Source organism: Archocentrus centrarchus, chromosome 7 (genome assembly GCF_007364275.1).
Source record: "Archocentrus centrarchus isolate MPI-CPG fArcCen1 chromosome 7, fArcCen1, whole genome shotgun sequence".
Lineage (NCBI taxonomy): Eukaryota > Metazoa > Chordata > Actinopteri > Cichliformes > Cichlidae > Archocentrus > Archocentrus centrarchus.
In genome coordinates this window covers 15,598,503-15,620,509 of record NC_044352.1, presented here as the reverse complement: position 1 = coordinate 15,620,509, position 22,007 = coordinate 15,598,503, and the positions used below count along the sequence as shown (strand labels likewise).

The 22,007-nt window shown below is 42.2% G+C and overlaps 1 protein-coding gene across 2 annotated transcripts; it reads left to right on the top strand.

Moving 5' to 3' along the window:
* The first annotated feature begins 1,042 nt into the window (after positions 1–1,042).
* tasorb (transcription activation suppressor b) lies at positions 1,043–15,097 on the top strand. Of its 2 annotated transcripts, none has more exons than XM_030733492.1 (23): positions 1,043–1,458; positions 2,907–3,052; positions 3,172–3,264; positions 3,377–3,449; positions 3,701–3,792; positions 3,883–4,017; positions 4,203–4,327; positions 4,454–4,485; positions 4,872–4,977; positions 5,203–5,306; positions 5,560–5,669; positions 6,104–6,176; positions 6,296–6,370; positions 6,581–7,435; positions 7,807–8,117; positions 8,230–8,332; positions 8,432–9,396; positions 10,737–10,859; positions 12,109–12,268; positions 12,370–12,478; positions 12,603–12,781; positions 12,966–13,100; positions 13,336–15,097. In XM_030733492.1, exons 1-23 carry the CDS (start codon positions 1,155–1,157, stop codon positions 14,571–14,573), a joined length of 5,646 nt encoding a protein of 1,881 aa, XP_030589352.1. In that variant the 5' UTR covers positions 1,043–1,154; the 3' UTR covers positions 14,574–15,097. The 2 variants fall into 2 exon arrangements, with proteins under 2 accessions (XP_030589352.1, XP_030589351.1); XM_030733491.1 differs by having other exon boundaries at positions 13,333–15,097.
* The last annotated feature ends 6,910 nt before the right edge of the window (positions 15,098–22,007 follow it).

The window sequence follows — 22,007 nt, the reverse complement described above, 5'->3', positions numbered from 1 at the left end:
GTGATTTGTTGTGAGAGTAGGGAGCAGTTGGAAGAGAACCTGGAGAGGTGGAGGTATGCTCTGGAGAGAAAAGGAATGAAAGTCAGTAGAAGCAAGACAGAATACATGTATGTGAATGAGAAGGAGACAAATGTAACAGTGAAGGTGAAAAGGGGTAGAGGTAGTGAAGGTAGCAGAGTTTAAATACCTGGAGTCAACCATCCAAAGCAAAGGACAGTGCGCAAGAGAGAGGTGAAGGAGAGAGTGCAGGCAGGTGATTGGTGACAGAAGGACGAACAGGATTAGAAATTAGTACATGAGAGGGACAGTTCAGGTTGAATGATATGGAGATAAAAGTTAGAGAGGCAAGGCTGAAATGGTTTGGACATGTACAGAGGACAGATGGTGGATACATTGGACAAATAATGCTGAAATATGGAAGACCACAGAGAATGGATGCATTGAAGGAGGATATGCAGAGGGTTGTGTGACAAAAGAGGGTGCTAAGGGACAGGTGAGATGTAGGTAGATGATATGCTATGGCGAAAGAAGACTTTTAAAATATGAATTTTATCAAATCATATGAAGACAAGTGAATTACCAATGTACATAGGAGAATCACAGCCTCTCTACCACTACCCAGTGGTAGAATGGGGTATTACAATAGTTTGACTGCTCTATAGTTGCGTCCACACACAAGATTTTAGTGCACATGAGTGTAAGTACTTATTTATTACTTGATATTTCAATTTGTGGGCAAACGTGTAAGAACAGGCTTTTTTATGAAATAAAAAATGATGCACAAGGGTATTAATATGCATAACTCGCACAGTCAGGGTATTCACGATTTCAGAGCAGTGTTTCACATCCTCTTCCTTTTTCTCATCGACTTGTTTTTAAATGGGAGAAATAGTTTCACTTTCGCCACACTGTTCCCTCCGCAGTCACTCATACAGACGGTCACCGCGTCATGTGTTGCAGTACGTCTATCGACCGCTGGGTGGCGCGGATTTCCTTGTATGTAAACAGTGACGGCAGCGTTTTGCAGTGGTGGAGAAGAACGTGTACGTCATTTTCACAATGGCGGAGGCTGGGTGAGGAGGAGAGTGTGTGTGTACAGCGGTGCCGTAATCGTTAGAGCTACATTGTCTTTATTACGTGCACGGTGCCCGAAAATGGCCCTGAACCCCAGCGCGGTGGGAAAAAGGAACTCAGAGTGTACCGAGACGACGGATCTCCACCCGGATGGTGGCGAACCCCAGAAGAATTCAGCCGCCACCTCGGCCACAGCCAACCAAAATGGCGATCAGCCTGGATGTGGAGACAGTGTAATGCCCGAACAAGAAGCCCCTGAGCGGCGGAGGAGCGTGCAGGCGGACGCTCGGAGCTTTAGCGGTTCTCCTCTGCCTGCCCAGAAATCGACTGATGAGCTGCCACGGAGAAATTTCCAGATCCCGAGGAAGATAAGAGAACGGAAAGGTGGTGCCGTATCGCAGCTATTTTGAACAGAGCCTGTCGTGTCTTTCATAATTCTGCTGCTGCATGTTGCTAGCGTGCTAGCTAGCTGGCTTCTTTCGCCAGTTTTATCGGTTTAACAAAATGTAAACATTTTGTTAGCATTTTGAGTTCAGACTAGATTGCCATCCTGCAGTTCAAGCACACGAATAGTTTCGGTTGGCGTAGCGTTGTTTGCAGACATACCGCCAGCTTTGGTAGTCAGGTTTCACAGGCATTCAAGTTAACCAGCGGGTAGCAACGAGAGTGTGAAGGCGCCACTTTGAAGACTGGTCATCTGAAAGCACACCTTGTTTCGTTTATTCACCTTTCTCTGGACCGTAGTGTTATTGAATAATACCGCAGGAGTCATGAGCGTGTTGTAGTCATCACCTGACAACATGTGGGTGTCTCTTTGACCTCGGTGAAGGGCACGGATTTATCCACCCCACACGTCCATCCCTGAACGTTTTCACAGCACCATGGCACATTTAATGGGGCTGCCCACCCCTAAGGCCAGCTTGATGTTGCTGGCATTTCAGAGCATCAGTTTTGCACTTCACCTGAGTACCCCGGAGAGCATTACTCTGTGCATTCACCTGCCTACATTGGCCATCTTTCTTTCAGAAAGGTGGATGGACAGTGGTGGTTACAAACTAAGCTGTGGAGCATCGGTTATTTGGATATATGCAAAGTTGAGATTAAGTAGCTGGACTTATAAATTCAGCCTCTTATAAGCTGCCATGCCTGCATTATTTTAGCACAGTAGGTTGCATAAGTAATTTATAAAGTGTGTTAGTTTCCTGACAGTGCTGAGGTAGACTTGGTTCCTCCGTTACCCTGTCTCCAGTATTCTTGTCATATTGGCTTACAGTAGGGATGTTTACTACCTGTTACCACACAGCTTGAGGTTGATGATGCCTCATTCAGGTTGCTTGTTGTCTGCTAGTGGTGGTTTCACTTCTTTGCATGAGTTTGGTTTGACATGATAAGCCTTATGTAAATAAAGGCAGGTACTAGGTTTCATCCACTTTACTGCAGTGTCAGTGTAGCTGATGGGATTGTAAAAAACACAAGTGGATTCTTTCCTTAATTACATTTTTGGTACTGTTGGTGTTTATAGAGAAAAAGTTAAGTGCAGCATTGAATGTCCGCTTTCAGTTTTGTGTGCTTGATATCTAAAAAGATAACATGTGACACACATATTCAGTTTTAATACATCATGTGCGGTTTCCCTAAGAAAGAACCATATATGTTAAAATCTTAATGTGCGGTTATCATTTAAATGAGGGAAAATGTTTGTGATCAGATTGATGCAGCTGCCTCCAGTTCAATATGCTGCTTTCCAAAGTGATCGTCCTCTGCTCATTCATTCAGTTCTGCATAGTGCAGATGGCAAACACTAATCCACTGATTCACTTCTCTGTGTGCAGGCTTGTACCAGTTTCTGCCCCCCGAGAGCCGGGAGTTTGAGGACCTCGTGAAGATCATCTCCTCGTTTTACCTGGACTCATCATCGCGAGGAACCTTCACCTACTGTAAAGCCAGGCTAATTCACAATGAGCTGCTGGAGAAAGAGGTCAGTAATGGAGGAAAGTCAGGAAATTTTTAATAATTATGCCAAAAAAGGTTAAAGATTGTGAGTTTGTGATGGCCAGGCTGCATGTCTCATTTATTATCTACTTCTTTACTTGCCAGTTCATAGAAAAGCGGAGAGAGATGAAGCAGGAGGGGCGGACCGAACAAGAACTCGCAGAGTCGTACTGCTTCCTTTTCCCAGACAAATCCAAGGTTGGCCTGCTAGCAAAGCCTCGCTCTCACACGTGGAAAAATATTGACAAGTTGGGGAGGCATGAAGGGTTTTGACTCGTGACTGAGTTTTGCATTTTCTCTTATTTTCCAGCTCCAGTGGATCTGTGAGAAGGGTTTATCAGTTGGACACTGTAAGATTAATACACTAGGAAATCCATCAGTGGGTAAGTTGGATGCTTGTGTGTTGCTGTTAGATGGAAACGGTCTCTGCAGAATAACTGCAGTTTTTATTTTACTGATCTGCATGTTTCATAAGCATTTAAAAATTTAGGTCAAAGGTAAAGAACAGTTCTTGGGCACATTGATTTTCAGTCATATTAACAAGCTTTCACAACTAATTGACATAAACTGATTTGATCTTTGATATGTGTTCCTTTAATTCTTTTTTTAAAAATCCTATTTACTTATTTTTTAGGTGTTTACCTCTCCAAATATTCAGATTTATTACAAATCAATCCTTTTGAAGTGGGCGCGTTTGGAGACATGATCATTTTTAAAGTTATGAGGGTATGAATAGCTTTCTTTTTTTCACACTATCTTTGACAGTCCTCTGTTTCCATTTGGACTTCAAGTCAGTAGATGTGTTTTGTCTCACAGGGACGAATAAAGCACATCCACGAGAACACGCCGAAGAACGCAATTGAACCTTCACCCAAGTTTGACTGTCACTTGTCCAAAAGTGCCAACAGGGTTACATCTTTGCTGTCTTACAGGGCTTTTGAGCTTACACAGGTAAGTGCTGGTTCTTTATTCACCTATTTATTTAATGTGGCGTGTTATCGTGCATTAGCCGGGTTCTCCCAGATGTCCCTTCCTGTTAAGACATAGTTCTTCCTCCCCACTGTTGCCAAGTGCTTGCACAGTTGTTCTTGGGATCTAGTGCTGCGTTTTGATCCATCTTCCTTTGTGTCTTGCAGCAATTTTTTTTCGAGTTTGCATTCGATGAGATCAAAGCGCGGCCCAGGCACGTGTGCCCCTACGCTGTGGTTTCCTTTCAGTACAAAGGCAAGGAAGCTGCATCTACTCCTATGACTGCACACAGGTACATAATCCTGCAGGAAACGGTGAAACCCATGAAGCATTTCTAGGCCATTTAGGAGGTTTTGAAAGAAATGTATTACATCTCCACCGACTTTGTAAACAGGCTTTTTATTTTTCTCTTGAACAGGTTTAACACTATTTCCCCCGAAGGAAGTAAAGGTAATGATGTTTGAAGCTTTTCTTAAATACAATTAAATAAATTGGCTTCTTTGTGTTGCGTTGAATGAGGGTCATGTTTTTGTAAGCTGGCTTGTATATCAAGTGAGCCGTGTAAACAAATACTGAAGTGTGGATAGATATATGGTTCATCTGTCTTTAAGCTTTATCAGGCACACAGCTGTCATTGACCCCAAACATCAAATAACCCACTGAAAAATGTTTGAGTCGTTGCTATTCAGGCAGTCTTTTGAGACTGCGTTCATATTGTGATAATGATGTTGTCTATCAGTTGGCACGTAAAATTAAAGAAGCAGCAGTTAAAGAAAGTTAATAGCTTGCCTTTCTTTTGATCTCATATCTGATCTTTTGGCTTCTGCTTCTTGCAGGGAAGAGCTGCTACACTGTGTGGAGCGGTCCACTAGTGAACAAGGGCCAGGAGTTGTTCCCTATCTGTTTACGATCCTCCGCACGTCCTTACCTACCTTTCAAACTGTGAGTAAACTTTTAGTCTCTCATGCAGGTCTTTCTGTCCTGACAATAGGTCCACGGTGATACTATAGTTTTCTTTGTTAATCATTAAGGACACGCTCTGCTACACAAGGTTTTTATGTGCTGAACTTTAACTCTGTGCATATCTTGTAGGAGAGAAGAAAAATCTAGAATTCCCTTTTTCGTTGTTTGATGTTCTTGATTAATTTAACATGTGCCCCCGTGCAGGCCTGAGAAGTTAGAGGTGAATCAGGGCATGCAGCTAGAGCAGGTGAAGCGAAAGATTCCCTCAGTGCTCTTTTCCTGGGACACCTACAGCATATCACGGGAAGGTCAGTCCAGAAACCACATTTATTTCTCTCTCTTTCTCTCCTAGTGATCTTAATGGCCCCTGGCTTGTGGGCAGTTATGCATTATTTGAAATTTGCTTTGTAAGGCTTTTCTAAAAGCGTTCATGCATCACGAAAACCCGGCTGTCTCATTAAATCCACAGAAGCTATTTTTGTGCATGATTTTGTGTAACATAAATGACTACATGGTGAGTTGCGCAATTATGCATTTCCACCTGTTTCTTTCTGTCTGCAGTTATGAAGTGTGGGATGTCCTGCAGCCTGTTTGAGGTGGTGGATGGAAAAGGCAAACCAACCAGCGGCAGCTTGGCTGCACTGGTCAACAAACTGGAGAGAGACCGGATGGTGAGTCACATACCTGTAACTTACCCAGTTTCATTCAGCAACATGAGCAACATATTCTCAGGATGTCGAGTACTGAGGTAAAAAAAAAAAAAAAAAAAGTTCCCTTTGGATCATTTTTGGATTGTCTGAGAAAGAATCGAGTTACATATTTGAATGAAAGGAGCCTCTCTGTTTTGACAACATTGCGTTTCTGTACAGTTGTTTGATATAATTAAGGCGGATTTAATTCCATAAACAAGCTGTCAAAGTAATCTTGTTTTATTTGTTTTAGTAACTCTAAACAAATACAAATAAACCTGTCAGTTTAGTAAACGTTTACACACCGAGTAAATGAAATCCATTCCAGAAACAGACTGGTAATATGATTGCTCTCATTATGTGGTAATGATATATTCCCTGGTGTTTTGACTGCAGTGTCGACTCTCCTTATTCAGGTGCTGGTGAAGTCCTTATTTGACAGAGGCTTTCTCTTCCTGTTGTCCTCGGCTCAGATGCTTGAGTCCAAAGGTGCCAGAAAGCTTTTTCTACCACTCTCTTCTCGTAAATCTCTGTTGTGCGAGTCGAACACCTACTTGTTGCCTCCGGTGAGAGTTCAGTTTTAAAAAGGGTTTCTGTTTGTTTTCTAGAGCGGCGGGGGCGGGTTGAGAAGAACCTGCAAGCATTATTCATCTTTCAGGAGTCAAGGATGGTTGTCAAGTACTGTAAGTAATATTCATTGGCTATACATACATTTTCTGACTGGGCCTGAGTGCCGGCATCTCCGTGAAGCATTAAAAGGTTCTGTTAGAGAATAGTTCATTTGTGTTTATCACTCATGTCTTTGTCGCGTCGGCTTTCTGAAAGCTCTTCTGGCACGTCTCCAGATGGGTGTCTTTTGCATGATTCTGATATGTTTTTTTCTTCCATCTCAGCATCGAGGCTGTTCGAGCCAGAGCCGCTGACAGTGGAGCCTCAGCCATCTTTCACGTCATCTGTGGAGGCTTTCATCCCTGCATTGCACTATGCGCTGTTCAAGTTGCGCCCGAACCCAGGCAAGGACCTTAGCTCTGGGGTGGAGCGTCAGGCTTCCGATTACCTAACTCGTATGGATTCAGGCACTGTGCGGCCATTCATTCTACCCGACTACAAATATAATGTAAATGAAAGGACGAACCCTATTACAGCACCTAGACCCAAATGTAACATGGATGCTGTGCTGCGATCGTACATTCACAATCCCGTCAACTATATTTTACCTCTGAACAAGTCGAAGGACATCATTGAACGAATACGGAACCCTACACCCATACCCGCACCCGCTCCAGCCCCAGTGGAATACAGCCCTGTTTCTGACTGGGGTGGCTCGGACAGAGGCTCTGACAGAGCAGAGAGACCCTCAGAAAGGCTATCCCAGGAGAGACCGCCTCCAGAGAGGCCAGCTCAGGAGAAACCACCGACAGACAGCAGCAGCAGCAGCAGCAGACGGAGGCTGGGGGTGGCCCATTCAAATGGGGCCCAGTTGCAACACAAGTCCCACGATGAGGCCCAGCCTCAGCCACAGAGGTTGCGGCTGTCCCAGAATGAGTACGATAAAGACAAAATGAAACAGCTGCTTAAGCTGATTCAGCTTCATAAGAAAACACTCGTGAAGGACCCTGGGAAGGAGCGGGGAGAGGACGGGGCCTGGGATGCCAACAGTCTGAAAAGGAAATTTGAAGGGGACGAGAGAGGAGGCGCGAACAAACATCAACGCACAGATCAGTTGAGCAACGGAGAACCCAGCAGAGGTGAGGCGGGCTGCGACCACCTGTGTTGCTTGATTTCAGTTGTATAATTTAAGTCAAAGCCAATTCCTTCTGAATGAATGAATATTTAATTAGTTTCACAACAAAGTCTGATTAGTTCTCAGTAATTGAATAATTTAAATACATTTTTAAACAGGTTCACTTCAAGATGCTTGTCTTTTCATTGCTAACCGGGGGGGGGTTACTGAGAAGGACATTTTGCATCTGAAAAATAAACTTGTCTTTATTTTCTGATGGAAAACCAATGAAAGAAGGACAGTGTTTCAGAATAACCTCAAACCTATTTTGACACGTCTGCAATTTCAAAACATCTATTTACAAATGCTTAACATTAATTACATGTGTCCCACTAGGTGCCCAAGCAGACGACATTGTAGATGAGGGTGGGCAGAATGAAAATCTGACGGCAGTAATGGAGAGCATGGGCATCTATGACACTGACCTAAGGGCCCGTGGCAACACCAATACCTCAGCAGTCAGCGAGACCCAACGCCTTCTCAAGATCCTTCTGGCCACACTCAACAAAGCCGTGGCTCAGGGTTCAGTGTCCGTGGACTCAAACCACGGCGAACCATCAACGGGTTCAGGAAGGGTGGAACCCATTTACCATGACCCAGACCTTAAGAAACAAAACGAGCCGGCATCACAAACAAACTACACGGAGGTGAGATGTAAAGAGCTAATATGGTTGTTATTTTGGAAAATTTTGCCATCCAAAGATGTAGAAATATGTTATTGGACCTAAAAATATATACTGGTGTTTTCTCTCTGCACAGGAGGATATGGACTGTAGCCCAGGTAGTCCATTCAGCCTGGGCTCCCCACCAGAGCAAGGACACACATCGGAGAACACGGCCTGGGATATCCCTGCCAATGAAGGTACCACAAAGCAATAAGTTCACACTGGCTTCCATCTTTTAGACATATTGGGGTTAACAAGCCATCACTGTGACTAATTTCATATCTGGTTCCCTCCAGACAAAGCACAGCCTTTTAATGAGCCGAAGCTTGAGCCGAAGCCCGAGGTGAAGCCCGAGCCAAAGCTTGAACCGAAGCCCGAACTAAAACCCGAACTGAAGTCCGAGCCGAAGTCCGAACTGAAGCTCGAGCTGAAGTCCGAGCCAAAGTTTGAGCCCAAGCCTATGATAGTGGCAGACAGTGACCCAGACCCGAAAACACCTGCAGTTGTGGAAATAAAAAAGGTGGCTGCACCTACACTACCAGTTGTAGAGGAGGTTCCATTCAGGCCTTCCATCAGCCTGGACACCATACTAAACCAGGAAATTCACAGCCTCTCTTCTGACATTAAAAATATCATGCATACTCACCAGATCAGCTATTCCTCACAATTGCCCCTCCGGTTGCCTCCACGCCACTGCTGGGTGCCCAACAGCTGCTTCTCACACTTTGTTGTACCCTACATCTCCCCTGTCCCCATTCAGGGGCACGTCAAAGCACTGTGTGAGAAGATGGACAAGTTGATCCCAGCCCCACCTGCTCCCTCCAAGGTCACTTCTCCACCTCCCCCAGCGACAGCATCTAATCTTACAACCCCACCCCCTGCCCCTATCCAGACTGCTAAAACTAAAGCAGACCCCTCCCTGTCAAAGAGCGCCACCTCCTCACAGAGCAGTAAAACAAGCACCATCAAAGAGACGACATCCACTAAGACTAAATTGGAGGCCCTGTCGTCAGAGCTGGGGGGAGAAGTCTACTCTCCTTCTCAAGTCACAGCAGAGTCTCCGGAGCAGAACTCTCAAAACCCAGGCTCTACTACTGGCAGTGGGCCTGGCCTGCTAGCTGGCAGCCTGATTGGTCAGTTGAAGCCCGAGGTTTTCAGCAGCTTGGTGGAGATTTTTAAGGATGTTACCAAGAATACGGTTAAATTCTACATCTATTCTGGGGATGAGGGGGAGGAGAGTGCTGTCTGCAAGGAGATCAAGGTACAATACATGTGTCATTGTGTTTTTAAAGAAGATTATTGATTAACCGGTGGATTCTGTAAATAAGATTACAGTTACATCTGTTGTCAGTAGGAGGCCAGAAAATAATAAAAATGGTGTTTGTGACTTTCCTGAAATCAAGATAAAAGATAAAAGCACAAATATCATGTTTATCTTTTGTTTGTTATGGGATTTTTTTTCTCTGTTTTTGGGCAAGTGAACACTCCAAATATGACTAAGAGGTGGAGGGAGACTGTAAATCTGCAAATGTATAACAGTGGCATAGTTATTTTCAATATAAGCCTAGGATATCTATATTTAATTGCTTAAATATCACAATCATCAATCATAGTTTAAAAAAATGGATCCAGGTCAGCAAATATCAGTGCCTTAAACATGCATTCTTTGTAATGGCCAGCAGAGGGCAACTCCTCTGGTTTCAAAAGGACTACATGGTATATAGAACCTAATGGGAAAATGGCCCTCAGCTGCCTTGCTCCATGAACTCAGAAACCCGGGCTCAGGCACGGGTTTCAGATCACGTCTAATAAAATCTGAAGTTCATTTTATAAATTATGGTCATTATTAGGGTCAGAGGGTATCCAGGGTATACTCACTGGCTAATGACTTATGAGTGAGTAGTCATTAGCTAATGAGTGTGCGCTGTCCTCAGTCTATGATCCCAGTATCTCCCTAACACCCCCAGTTGACATAAAAAGTCCTACCATTTAAGAAGAGCTACTTAAAAACATTATTTAGAGCTGCAATGGTTACTTGAAATTTTGATCAAGTTTTGGTTTTCACTTCTAATGTTCTCAGTTTTCAGCTTTTGCTATTTTCATTGTGTGGCAGTCTTCAGATATCATTGACTCCTGGAATGTCAGATATATAACAAGCAAACTGATGGCAGTCTGGGCTCATTAAAAAAGATGAATATCACTTTAAAAATTTAGATAAAACTAATATTTGGAAGAAGATTGTGAGCGATTTAGGCAATAAAAATGGGGAAAATTGTTTGCAGCAGTAATGGTATTGCTGCTGCCCATTTTATATGGCTGTACATCAGTTTTCTTTCACGTTCTTCATCACCTCTTTTTTTTTTTTGTTCTTGTACTGGAGCCAAAGAGCACATGTATTTCTGCAGACGACATGCATACACGAGTGAAAATGCAGGTCATTGTGGGAATGTGCAAGGCTGCACTTACTCCTCTTTGTCACTGCACGTTCATGTCTAAGCGCTCGGCTCTTTCTGTATCTGTCAGTACCTGACTGAGTAAGAGAAGAAGACGCATTCATCTGTCTGTCTCTAACAATCTCGTCCTCTCTTGTCTGTCACAAAGGAGTACTTGAAAAGTCTTGGCAACAGTGAGTGCAGCCCACAGACGTTTTTGGAAAACAGCGGCAGTTTGGATAAGCTCCTCATCATCATTCGGAATGAGGACATTGCTGCACATGTGCATAAGGTACGATCACCCCCCGTTACCCTCTCCAGTCTCTCACATCCACAATGTAGTTCAAATGAATCAGCACCTGCTGAGCTAGGTAGTGATAAAGCATAAATAATGGCAAGTTTTTACATCTCCTGCAGAGTGCTGTTTTTCTTCTTGTTGCCTATTATTTACACGTTCCATTTAGTCATATATAGTGCTGTGAAAATGTTTTAGCCACAATAGCAAAGCAGTGATGCTTTCAAAATATTATCATTAATTATTTCAATTTATTTTACTTCACACAAAGTGCAGTAAACAAAACTAACAAACAACTGAAGCAGGGATCTAGTCAGGAAAAACATTCACAGCCTGGCAGTATTGGGGGAGGTTCAAAGTACTTTGGTGATAGTTTCAAGCATTTCAGATATTTTTTATTTTTCTTTGGGCTCTCAGTTGCTTCTGTTGCTTAACTGACTCACTAAAAGATGAAATCAGGGCACTTTGGTAATGTTGGACAGTTGGATGAATAGATTAGGCTATATGACAATATTTATTTTTGCTTTTTGTTTTGTTTTTCTGTTATTTTATCTTGCTTATTTAGTGGTGTCTGTCCTTGAGAAAATTTCTGTAAATAAATAACTTTTACAGCCCAGTTGCTAAATTACGGATTAAAAAAAAAAATAGGAAATAGCCAACTGCTGACTTGGTGGTGGCTGGTTTGAAAATATTTAAAATCACCTACAGTTTTTTTGTTCTTCTTAATGGTGTAAATAGTTCTTTATGACACTGGCTGTGTCCACTTTTTGGGTCTCAGTGATTCTGAAGAGTTCATTTGGGATCAGACACTTTCCTGATGCTAAATGCTGGACTGTATATTTCATTTTAAAAAATGTTTCATTTAGAAAATTATAATGTTTACTCAACAAAAATATAAGTGCACGAAACAGTGTACACACTCATTATCATTTCAGGCTTCAATAGAGTCCTATGTTTCCGATTTTTATGCAACAGTCTGTGTGTTATCACAAAGTTAACACAGCGTGGTCGGCAATCAGAGTTCAGGGCACTGTGTCCACTGTTGGCGTCATGCATCAGCGGCGCATGGACATCACCAGATTATCAATAGTGGCCTGTGGGATTTTGTCCCATTCCTCCTGGCGTGCATGGACATGCTAAGGGATAGGTCATTTTAATTTAACCTTTTGGGTTTGTGTGTTTATATTTTTGTCGAGTGTAGCTTCATTTGTGGGGGGGATATATGACCCTTTTCCTTACCTTGCAGATTCCAGCTCTGGTGTCTTTGAAAAAGTTACCTTCAGTGAGCTTTGCTGGAGTGGACAGTCTGGACGATGTCAAGAACCACACTTACAATGAGCTGTTTGTGTCCGGAGGCTTCATGGTTTCTGATGAGTTTGTCCTCAACCCTGATCTTATCACGCAGGGTAAGTCATGCTTTTATTTTGTGTGAGCTGTGCAAGGTCCAAAAAAAAAAAAAATAATGCTCAAACAATAATGGAAAGCTTGTATTGGGTGTTTTGTCCAGATCGTTTGCAGGGGTTGCTAAAGTTCTTGGAGGAGCAGAGCACCCCCGAACACCCCTGGCAGTGGAAAGTGCACTGCAAGTCCCAGAAGAAGCTTAAAGAGCTGGGGAGGTCAGTATGTCAGTTGAAGATTACCCGTAATAGTAGTATATACATTAAAATTTTTGCCTTTACTGATCTTTACTCTATATGGAAATGCTTATGCTTTTTTTTTTTTTTCTTTTTCCCTTTAAAGGTTAAACACTAACGCCATGGGGCTGCTGAACCTTCTGACAGCCTATCAGAAAAAACATTTAGTGGAGTTCCTCCCTTATCACGAGTGTGACAACCAGTCGCGTCAGGCTCCGGATCTGGACTGCCTCATCAAGCTCCAAGCCCAGCACACGCAACAGCGACACCTCATTTTCCTTACGGGTATTTCACATTTATCCTCATCACTATTACCATGCGCCTCGTTAAGTTGTTGCAAGTCAACTTTGTGCCAGTGTTGCGGTCTTTACGATTGTATTCTCTCATATCCTCGATTAGGTTGTCAAAAAAAAATTCTGTTGTAGTTGGAACCGTCCTTCTCCTTACTGGAAACACTTATTTTTTACAGAGAGACCATTCGAGATGTTCCTGCAGTACTCGAGAAATGGAATTGTGATAGCGAGCATTGATGATGTTATGAGCGGTTTCCACAGTCTCATTGGATCCATTAATCAGAATGAGCTTCCAACACCTCCTTCTACTGGTGGGTAGCGTCAGCAGGGGCACTGAACACTAAAACACTCTGGATTTCATGTTTTCTGTAGGCTTGATTGTTTTGCTAAATTGACTTTTTCTGCAGCCGTCTCACCAGTTAAAGATTTATGTACTGCCAGGCAGTTTTTTTAAGCTGTTAATGCAGCCATAACACATTGGTTGATAAGATCTTTCTTTCCACTTTTCCATTACTCTCTCTCTGCCCTCTCCTGCTCTCCCAGTAGTGAATGATGAGTGTGTGGAAGAGGAGGACATGTCATTAGACTCTGATGATGGCGAGCCACCAACCATATTAGATCCTCCAGAGCAGAAGCAGCAAGTTGCAAAGAAGCCTCCGCAGCCACCCCCGCCAGAGAGGGAGGAGTTTCGTCCTCCGCTCCCAGACCAGCAGACCACCCCTGAGACGACGCCTACACTGTCTAACTACAGTGCTTTCAAAACAGCCATCTCTCAATTTAAAGCCACCAACCAGATAGGCATGGGCTCTTCAGACATTGGCAGCTTATCACCGGGAGGTTTCCCTGTGAATCCCCACCAGAGCTTCCTGTGTCCTTCAGCCTCGTGGTCATCCTATACGGGTTCCTCTAGCTATACAGCCTCCCCAGCCTATCCTGCCTCCCCCTGCAGCAGCACACAGGAACCTCCAACCACAGCTTCTTCTGCAGCCCCAACCCCACCTGTCATTCCCACAGCAGGACCTCTAGCCAACCTGGCCTCACTCCCCTTGGAGGTCAAGCCTCCCCCTCCACCTCACCTCATGATGCTGGGTCATGGATATAGCTCGGACACTGGAGTAGCTGGAGCTGCTGGGACATCTCCACTCACCACCATGGTCCCCTTCACAGACCCTAGTGACGCAAGTCAGCCAGGTTACATGGCTGGCACCCCTAAGAATGCTAGTGGGACCCCCACTCAACCAGACAGGACACTCAGTGGACCTGGGGATGGGGTATGGGGGACTGGAGGGACCACAACTTGTGAGAATGCAAGCAACCAGGGCATGGTCCCGTCTGCCCCAGTGGATCCCAGTGGGCTGCCTAAAACTGGAGAAGCTGTTATAGGTGGCAGCCCTGGTAGTCAGGGGGTCAGGACTCAGGTGAATTGCGCTGACAGCCTTGGTGCATCTGTGGGTATTCCCACAGTGGCCAGCAGGGGGGGCTCTGTACTCAGACCTAAGCTGCCTCCGCATCCAATGTGTGGTGTGGGCTATGGTAGTATAGGTAGCATGCCTCCACATATGGACCACGGGCCGTTGATGGGTGCTATGGGTCCTGGTTCTTTAGGAAGTTATCGAGGGAGAGGAGTCCCACCAATAGGACTTTGGCCTCGACCAGGACGAGGACATGAGCGGGGCGGTGGGACTGGAGGTGGACCCTGCTCTTGGGGTTACCCGGCAGGCAGGGGTGGGCCTCCAAATTATTACACAGACTATTCATATTCTCACAATTATGCCCCTGAATAGACAATCAACATGATCAAAGGGGCAACACAAACCATACACCAGAGACTGTAAGTGCTGGCTGAATGTATATATTTCCTTGTCATAAATGCATTGATTTAAAGCAGAAAATAAGGATCCTGGTTTTCTACATTATTGAAATTGATACAGGCAGGGTTGAGTGTCCTACTGTCATGTAAACCGTCTGTACACTCTTTCCATGTGAGCTATTTGAGACCCTGTTCAAACCACTATATTTATATTTGCCAACAAATGTTAATGGCCTTCCAGCTTCTCAGAATTAATCATGTTCTGTTTGTCCCAGTTTGGAAACGGTTTGTGAACAAAGGGGAAAGGCTGATATTTTTTTAAGGAAAAAAAAATAAGAGTGAAAGAAATTTCACTTTTGCTGTTGGTTTTCTTTTTTTTTTTTTTTAATTTTACACATTTGGTTGTCCAGAATTCTATAAAAATAAAACATTTCAAATCTTGTGTGTGTGATGGGTTTGATGACAGTGTCAAACAAACCATTAAAAACATAAATCCCAGTTGTCTTACTGTCCCTTCACTGAAACCTCATGTTATTAACCAACCAAACAGTCCCATTTTCAGCGTGAAGGTGGATAATGGAATTAAAAGTGTAATATGGATAATATAAATCAACAGTAAAGTGATCAAATTAAAATATTAACATCAAATGTTATTGCTGGTACTAGTGTATTTAAATAAATGCATCACTTAAACCCTTTGAGGCTCCATACTAAGCAGCTAGCTCTTCCAACTTGGTCACAACTTAAAAGACTCATTAAAAGGGTCTTTGACCTGCTTGTGAGTTGTTTTTTGCTATGTGATAGAAACAGCGGGGGGCGCTGTTTTCTTCTTAATGCGAGAAATGGGTTAGCACCTTTTTCTCCAGCTTCAATCCAGTTGTGCCATGGAAGCTTATGGAAATGTGAAAATAAGTTCTTCCTGCTAAATCAATTATGGCTAAGACACGTCACACAAATGCTGAGCAAGATGTATTTTTATTTTTTTTCCAGCAACCTACTCCACACGGTTATTTATACTTAAAATACCCACTATAAATGCAATATTGAACTGAGTTCTGGGGCTTGTATACCTCATCTGAGGGATGCTTGGCGATGGAGGATGAAGCACAGACAGACTTTGATGGGACATACATATAATACAAAAAACCAAAAACAATTTCCAGAATAAATGCACTGGGTATGTTGCTACTGCCAGCCTTTGCTACTTGCTGCTAAAAAGTTGTAACTATATAGGTTGGGGGGGGGGGGCATACTGAGGTTTGTAATACATTTGAAGCAACTGATAGAGGTTAAAAATTAAAAGGATGAAGAAAATAATAAATGTAAGGTCTTTATTTTGAAAATAAATTTCAACACATAAGTCTAAATCAAGTTTGAGGCTTTTATTTATTTATTTATTTATTTTAAAATCCCCACAGCATTAACAACTAATAAGTAATTTGAGAATTTAACTTTTAAAAAGGTGACATTTTAAAATGTTTAACTGGGAAATTTCTTTAACCCATCACCAACGTGGCTAACAGATTCACATGAGGCCGTACTCACTTTCCCCTTAGCTTGTTTGTTCTCCACCATCTCCTGAGGAAAATGTATCTGATTCTCACTTTACCTGCACAGGTAGTGGGTAAAGTAGTTCTTAGTGCTTTTGTTGTTTGAAAGCAGGTGGCTGAAACAATGACTGAACCTTCATAGAAAGAAAGAAAAAAAAAACAGGTTTTGGCAAAAACAAAAACAACAGTTTAGTTTTAGCTGAAAGATGTTAAAATGCTTTTATCCACTCTGTTTGTTGTATTTATCTGTGAGTTTGTCACTAAGAGCCGTTTTGGAGCATAATTGAATGCATTTAGTCACTTAAGTATAGATTGTATGAGGCACTTGACTGAAGCACTTCCGTTTTATTCTTCTTTATACTTCCACTCCCTCCACTACATTTGACAACTCTGGTTGCTTTTCAGACTAAAACAAAGCCTGACTTTTACACCTTGTCACATTCAGAAGTCTAGGAGTGAAGCCCCCCCCCCAAAAAGAAGATATTTCCACTCTAAAGCTGTCAGATGGTTTCCATTTAGATAACTGTTTGAGAGGCAAAGATGAAAGAGGAGTCAAAAAAATGAACAAATTTGGATAGAAGAACTTTGCTACCCTATTAATCATCTCTCAGCACTTCAGCTTTATCAGATAAAACTACCCAGCTGTATATAATAAAGTAGCACTCTGCGATCAGGTTCAAGAGTAAAATGTTTGGTAAAGCACTGATGCATCAGTATTAAAAGTCATAAATAATATTTCCATCACAGGGACCCTTTTTTTTTTTTTTTTTTTTTTTACAGAATCAGTACTTCAGCTTTTGCAGCCTTTGGTGCCTTTAGCTGAGAACACTTCAGTACTTCGATATAGGTAGGATTTTAGAAATGGATTAACTTTTACTTAGTATTTCTTAAAGTGATATTTTATCACCCAGTAACAGAAGAAGTTTTCAGGTATTTTATTTAAGGTAAAGTGCCTGTACTGTAGTGGATATAACAACATTAGTAAAATACTTTTTTTTAACAAGTAAAAGTCCTGGATTGTAATAGTTACCGAGAAAAAAAAAAAGGAAAACCAAAAAGCATTTCTGGCAAAATACACCCATTGTTCTATTAATAATACAATACATCAAGTTAAATCTTTGTGCATCCCACCACTGTTGGTATTTCACTTAAAAATTCTGATATAATACATCTTTCACCACTAACATGTGCTCATTTTGAGCATTATACACTCCATTTTTTAAACAGGAACAAACTTTAGTTGATTATGGAATACAGTGGAAGAAATAACCAGGTCAAGAGGAACATATTTTGCAAAGCTTTAAAGTTGGTCCTGTGGGTTCAATCACCCGCTGAGTTCCCTGGTGTGACCTTGTAGATGTGCCTCTGCAGGATGTAGGGATTGTGCCAGTGTGAAACTTGAGCTCTGCTCTTGGACAAGTGTAACCGAACACTGGTATCACTTCTCTCGTTGCCTCGCATTATGAAATGCCTATTCCTCATTCCGCTGCTATTTTTCTTATCTTTAGTTTGCAGCCTAAAGGCAACATTGCAAACATTACATCAGAATGGAGCTTGACCAGAGAGAAGTAATGTTGCCTAAAGATGGCTTTTATGAATCCCTTAGAGGCGAAACTTTGTTGTTCGGTTGGACGCACAGAACAATGGAATCAATACAGCACAGGGAAAATATATAATCCAGTGCTCCTTTTTGAGGCTATGTCACCCACCTATAGATGCATTAACATTATAAATACAGCCAACATGGTGATACCATAATGACAGCCTTGCAGGCGACACTGTGAGGCTGTAGTTAGACACAGAAGATATTTCAGCTACTGTCATGTGAAAAAGAAAGTTTTCGCAGGATTCTGTGCAGTCCTGTGAAAAACTAATTACACCCTTGCTGCATCCATAGGAATTAAGAGGGTAAATAGCAGCCAGGTGCTGCTAGTCAGATGCACTTGATTAACTGATGATCAGCAGGTGAGACCACCTCTGTGAAAGCAGAAGCTTTGGCAGTTTCCTTATCTGGAGCATTCAGGTGTGCATTAACACAAAGTCACAATCTAACCAGGAGTGGACGGCCCAGCAAATTCACCCCAAGGTCAAACTGTGCTTAGAGAAACTGCAAAAAATCCCAAGAGCTGCACCGCTTAGACTCTACAGGTAGAGTCAAATAGTTAGTTAAATGTTAAGGTTTGTGACAGTTCAATATAAAGACTGAAAAGACATGGATTTGCAGCCACAGGCCCTGGGTAACTTGCTGTCACTGAGTTGACCATGAACTGTAAATAAAAACATTATAGAGTCAAATTTGTCTGACGGGTAAAGCTTGGCCGAAACTGGGTCATGCAGCAGGACAATGACCACAAACACAGCAGCAAATGTATAACAAAATGCTGTATGAGCTGTGCATAAAGGACTGCCCCTGGATTTCAATTAACTGAAGCAGTGTAACAAAGAAGAGTGGGCCACAATTCTTCTGCGACCATAATGCTACCTTGCTGATGTTAAAAAAAAGTTAATTTATCATGTTCACCTCCTTCCCTAACACTCTATCATTTGCTAATTAACATGACACACAGAGAATAAAACTGAATCTCATGCTGTCATTCTGTAAATATTCAACCCTACAGTAGTTCGTAATGAAAGATCAGGGGATGACAAAAGTTATTCCAAAAACATTTTCAATAAACCTTGAATGTATGTGACACTTTTTATGGCAATCCATTCAACAGTCTTTCACTCAAAAATCTAATATCTTCAGATTTACTCCTTTGAGATCTGTACACAATGTAATGGAAATCCATAAAATAGTGGCTGAGATGTTTCAAAGTTTTGGACTGACAACCATTCTGTAAGTATGGCAACAAATAGCATCATAAAGCACAGTGCTGTGTGTCTGCCACCAGTGACACTATAATGTGTTGCAGACAGGATAGTACTAGCATCTCTGACAGTTAAGTTCTTTTTTTTAATAGAAATAATAAAGCCAGATTTCATCAGAGTTTATTGTTGTCTTTTAGTGGACAAGTGTGACAGGTCATAACAAAAGAACCACCAGTACAACATAATACAGATACAATAAAGCCAGTGGGGAAAAAAATTACAGCTGGACATTGAGTAAGAAGAAATAAACAAGACAGTGTTGTAAAAAAGTAGTCATGGCCTTCTGTATAAAACTTAAACACACTGGGTCATTTTGATTGTCAGGTCCTATAATATCCATCTAAATTCTACTTGTTGAGACACAGTGAGTCAGAGACTGCTCCAAACATGCTGCATAAGCACCCATACGCATTTGTTTGCAATGAAATGTGACAGACCCGTAGGTTTGATTAAGGAAGTATTCATGTGCTATGTACTCCCTGATTGAGACCAGATTCCCGCTGCTTTTCACTGCTTTGAAAACACAGAACGTGGCTTGCATTCGCATCCAGCTCAGAGGTATGATGAACAGCCTGTTGTCTGGTGTAGCAGTGCACATTCATTTTAGGCTTTTCCTGGAAGCAACTGACCTAGCTCCTATGATAAAAAAAAAAAAAGATAATACAGCCTAGTCAGTCGCTTTTCTCAAGCGCATATTCCAAGTTAGGTGCCCAGTTAGAATAAAATAAGGATTATAGGTGACACACGGCCCCCGGGGAGTGTGTGTGTGTGTTTGTGAGTGTCACAGCATCTGAAAAATGAGTATGTATCTGACACAGCTGGATGCCTCCACTCTTGCCTGATGACTGTTTTGACAGTTCAGTAATAGCCTGTGTTGACAGTCAAGGCTGCCTTCCACGAATGAAAGCAATTCGACTTGTGCTATTCAGAGTAAAACTCCTCTTTCACAGTAATTAGATTCTTGACTAAGATGATTTCGAATCCCTGGGAGCCTAGTCGAACTTGGGAAAACAATTAATCTGGAAAGGGTAAGTACATGCTTTAATTTAGACCTGATGGAGTGTTTTGCTTTGGAGAAGGGCATCTTTTCAAACATTATGGGGTGCTTCCTTTACATTTGGGTAATTTGTTAGAACGCCTCAGAATAATTTGTAGAAAGCAAAAAAGACTGAGCCGTGTAGACTCGCACCTTTTTGTGGAAGCTGGAAATTGGATATGTAGTTTACAGTGTTATTATTAGGACTATCCATCAGGGTGTAAATGTTAGTATAAACAAATCAGGAAATGCTGGAAAGGTCCTGATTTCAGCAAACCAAATCTCCCTGTTGACTGCCTCTTCATATTTAAAATGAACTGGAAAATGCACAACAATTTGATGGAACAAAAACAAGCATTCACTCCATTTTTTTTTTCCTTTCAATGCGGTGTTGAGGCCTCCCATTATCAGTCAAGTGCTTGCCATCACAAGGTTAAAATAAAACGCTGGATTCCAAATGGCTTTAGGATAATAACTTCACTCATCCTAACTCTGACACGCTGCCTACACTGAGGTTAATGTCTTAAAGCTGGAGTGAGCTTACATAACCAGGATCACCTGTGGACCCTCTGCGAAATGGAAAGCCCTTCATGAAAAGCTCACAACGCGTCCTCTTCGTTTTAACCTGTCTGCTAATCATATCAGAAACAATAAACCTCCAAGCCAGCTGTGTTTGCTGCGTCAAAGAGCAGATTGGAAGGGTTTAAAAACAGAAAATTCATAGAGAACCTGGTTTTTATCCTTGTGGTAATCTCCTAAAATCTCACTCCAACTCATCGCACCATTTAATGTTTCTAGTACACTGTGTCTAAAAAACAACGGGTCATGACAGACGCTGATACAAGACATTACATCACACGGGCGCACAGCAGCATCTTATGTAATCTTTGTTGAGGAATTCAAATGGTGCTTACCACACTGAAAACGTCTGACACTTGATCAGCGATAGCGTCATAAATAGAGTGGTGGGCTACAGTACGGTGCTTTAACAGGCCTCATCCACGTAAACACACTTCTGTTTTAAAATGTGTAATTTCACTTTTGTTTGCGATTCGCGTCCACACGGCTACAGCTCTCAAGGACCCCTAAAACAAAGACTTCAGGAAACATTCCTGACTCAGTTTTCATTTTAAAACTCCAAGATTGGGCTGTGATCTGTACAAAGGAGTATTAGGGCCATTTAAGTATAAAGTTCAGGTATTACTTTTAGAATAAAGTGGAAATGTCATGACTAAATCAACTCCCATGGACCTAGTATTTATTACCACACTTTAGGTACTAAAAGTAAAATGATTTTCTCGTTATTAAAGCCAATTCTCTTAATTTACGCAAGGCATTTTGTAGAAGCGGCCATGACGGAGTTAGAGAGGTAAGGCTGACATGGTTTGTATGTACAGAGGAGGGATCTTGGAGCTGCAGGAGGAAAAGAGAAAAACCACAGAGGAGGTTCATTGATGTAGTGACGGAGGACATTCGGAGGGCTGGTTGGGGTGGCTGTAGCTCAGGAAGTAGAGCGGGTCATCTACTAATCAGAAGGTTGGTGGTTCAATCCTTGGCTGCTCTAGTCTGCATGCCAAGATAGTGAACCCCAAGTTGCTCTCCGATGCGTTTGTTGGAGTGTGAATGTTAGAAAGCACTTAGGTGTGGAAAAAAGTGCTTGTATGAATGGGTGACTGAGGCATGTTGTATAAAGCACAATCAGTTCATTTCAGGACAGGGTGAAATAGTGGCAGATGAACTACTGTGGTGACCCCTAATAGGAGCTGCTGAAAGAAGAAGATCTTGTAGAGCCAGACTTTATTGATGAAATAGTATAAAAATTGAAACATTATAATTGAAAAAGTCATTTTCATTTAATTTCAATGTTATATTACTTTTTAAATTTTAGATATCTGGACAGGCAGAAACTTTGTGATTACACTCTTCGTTGTTCTGGATTTGACTTGCAGAA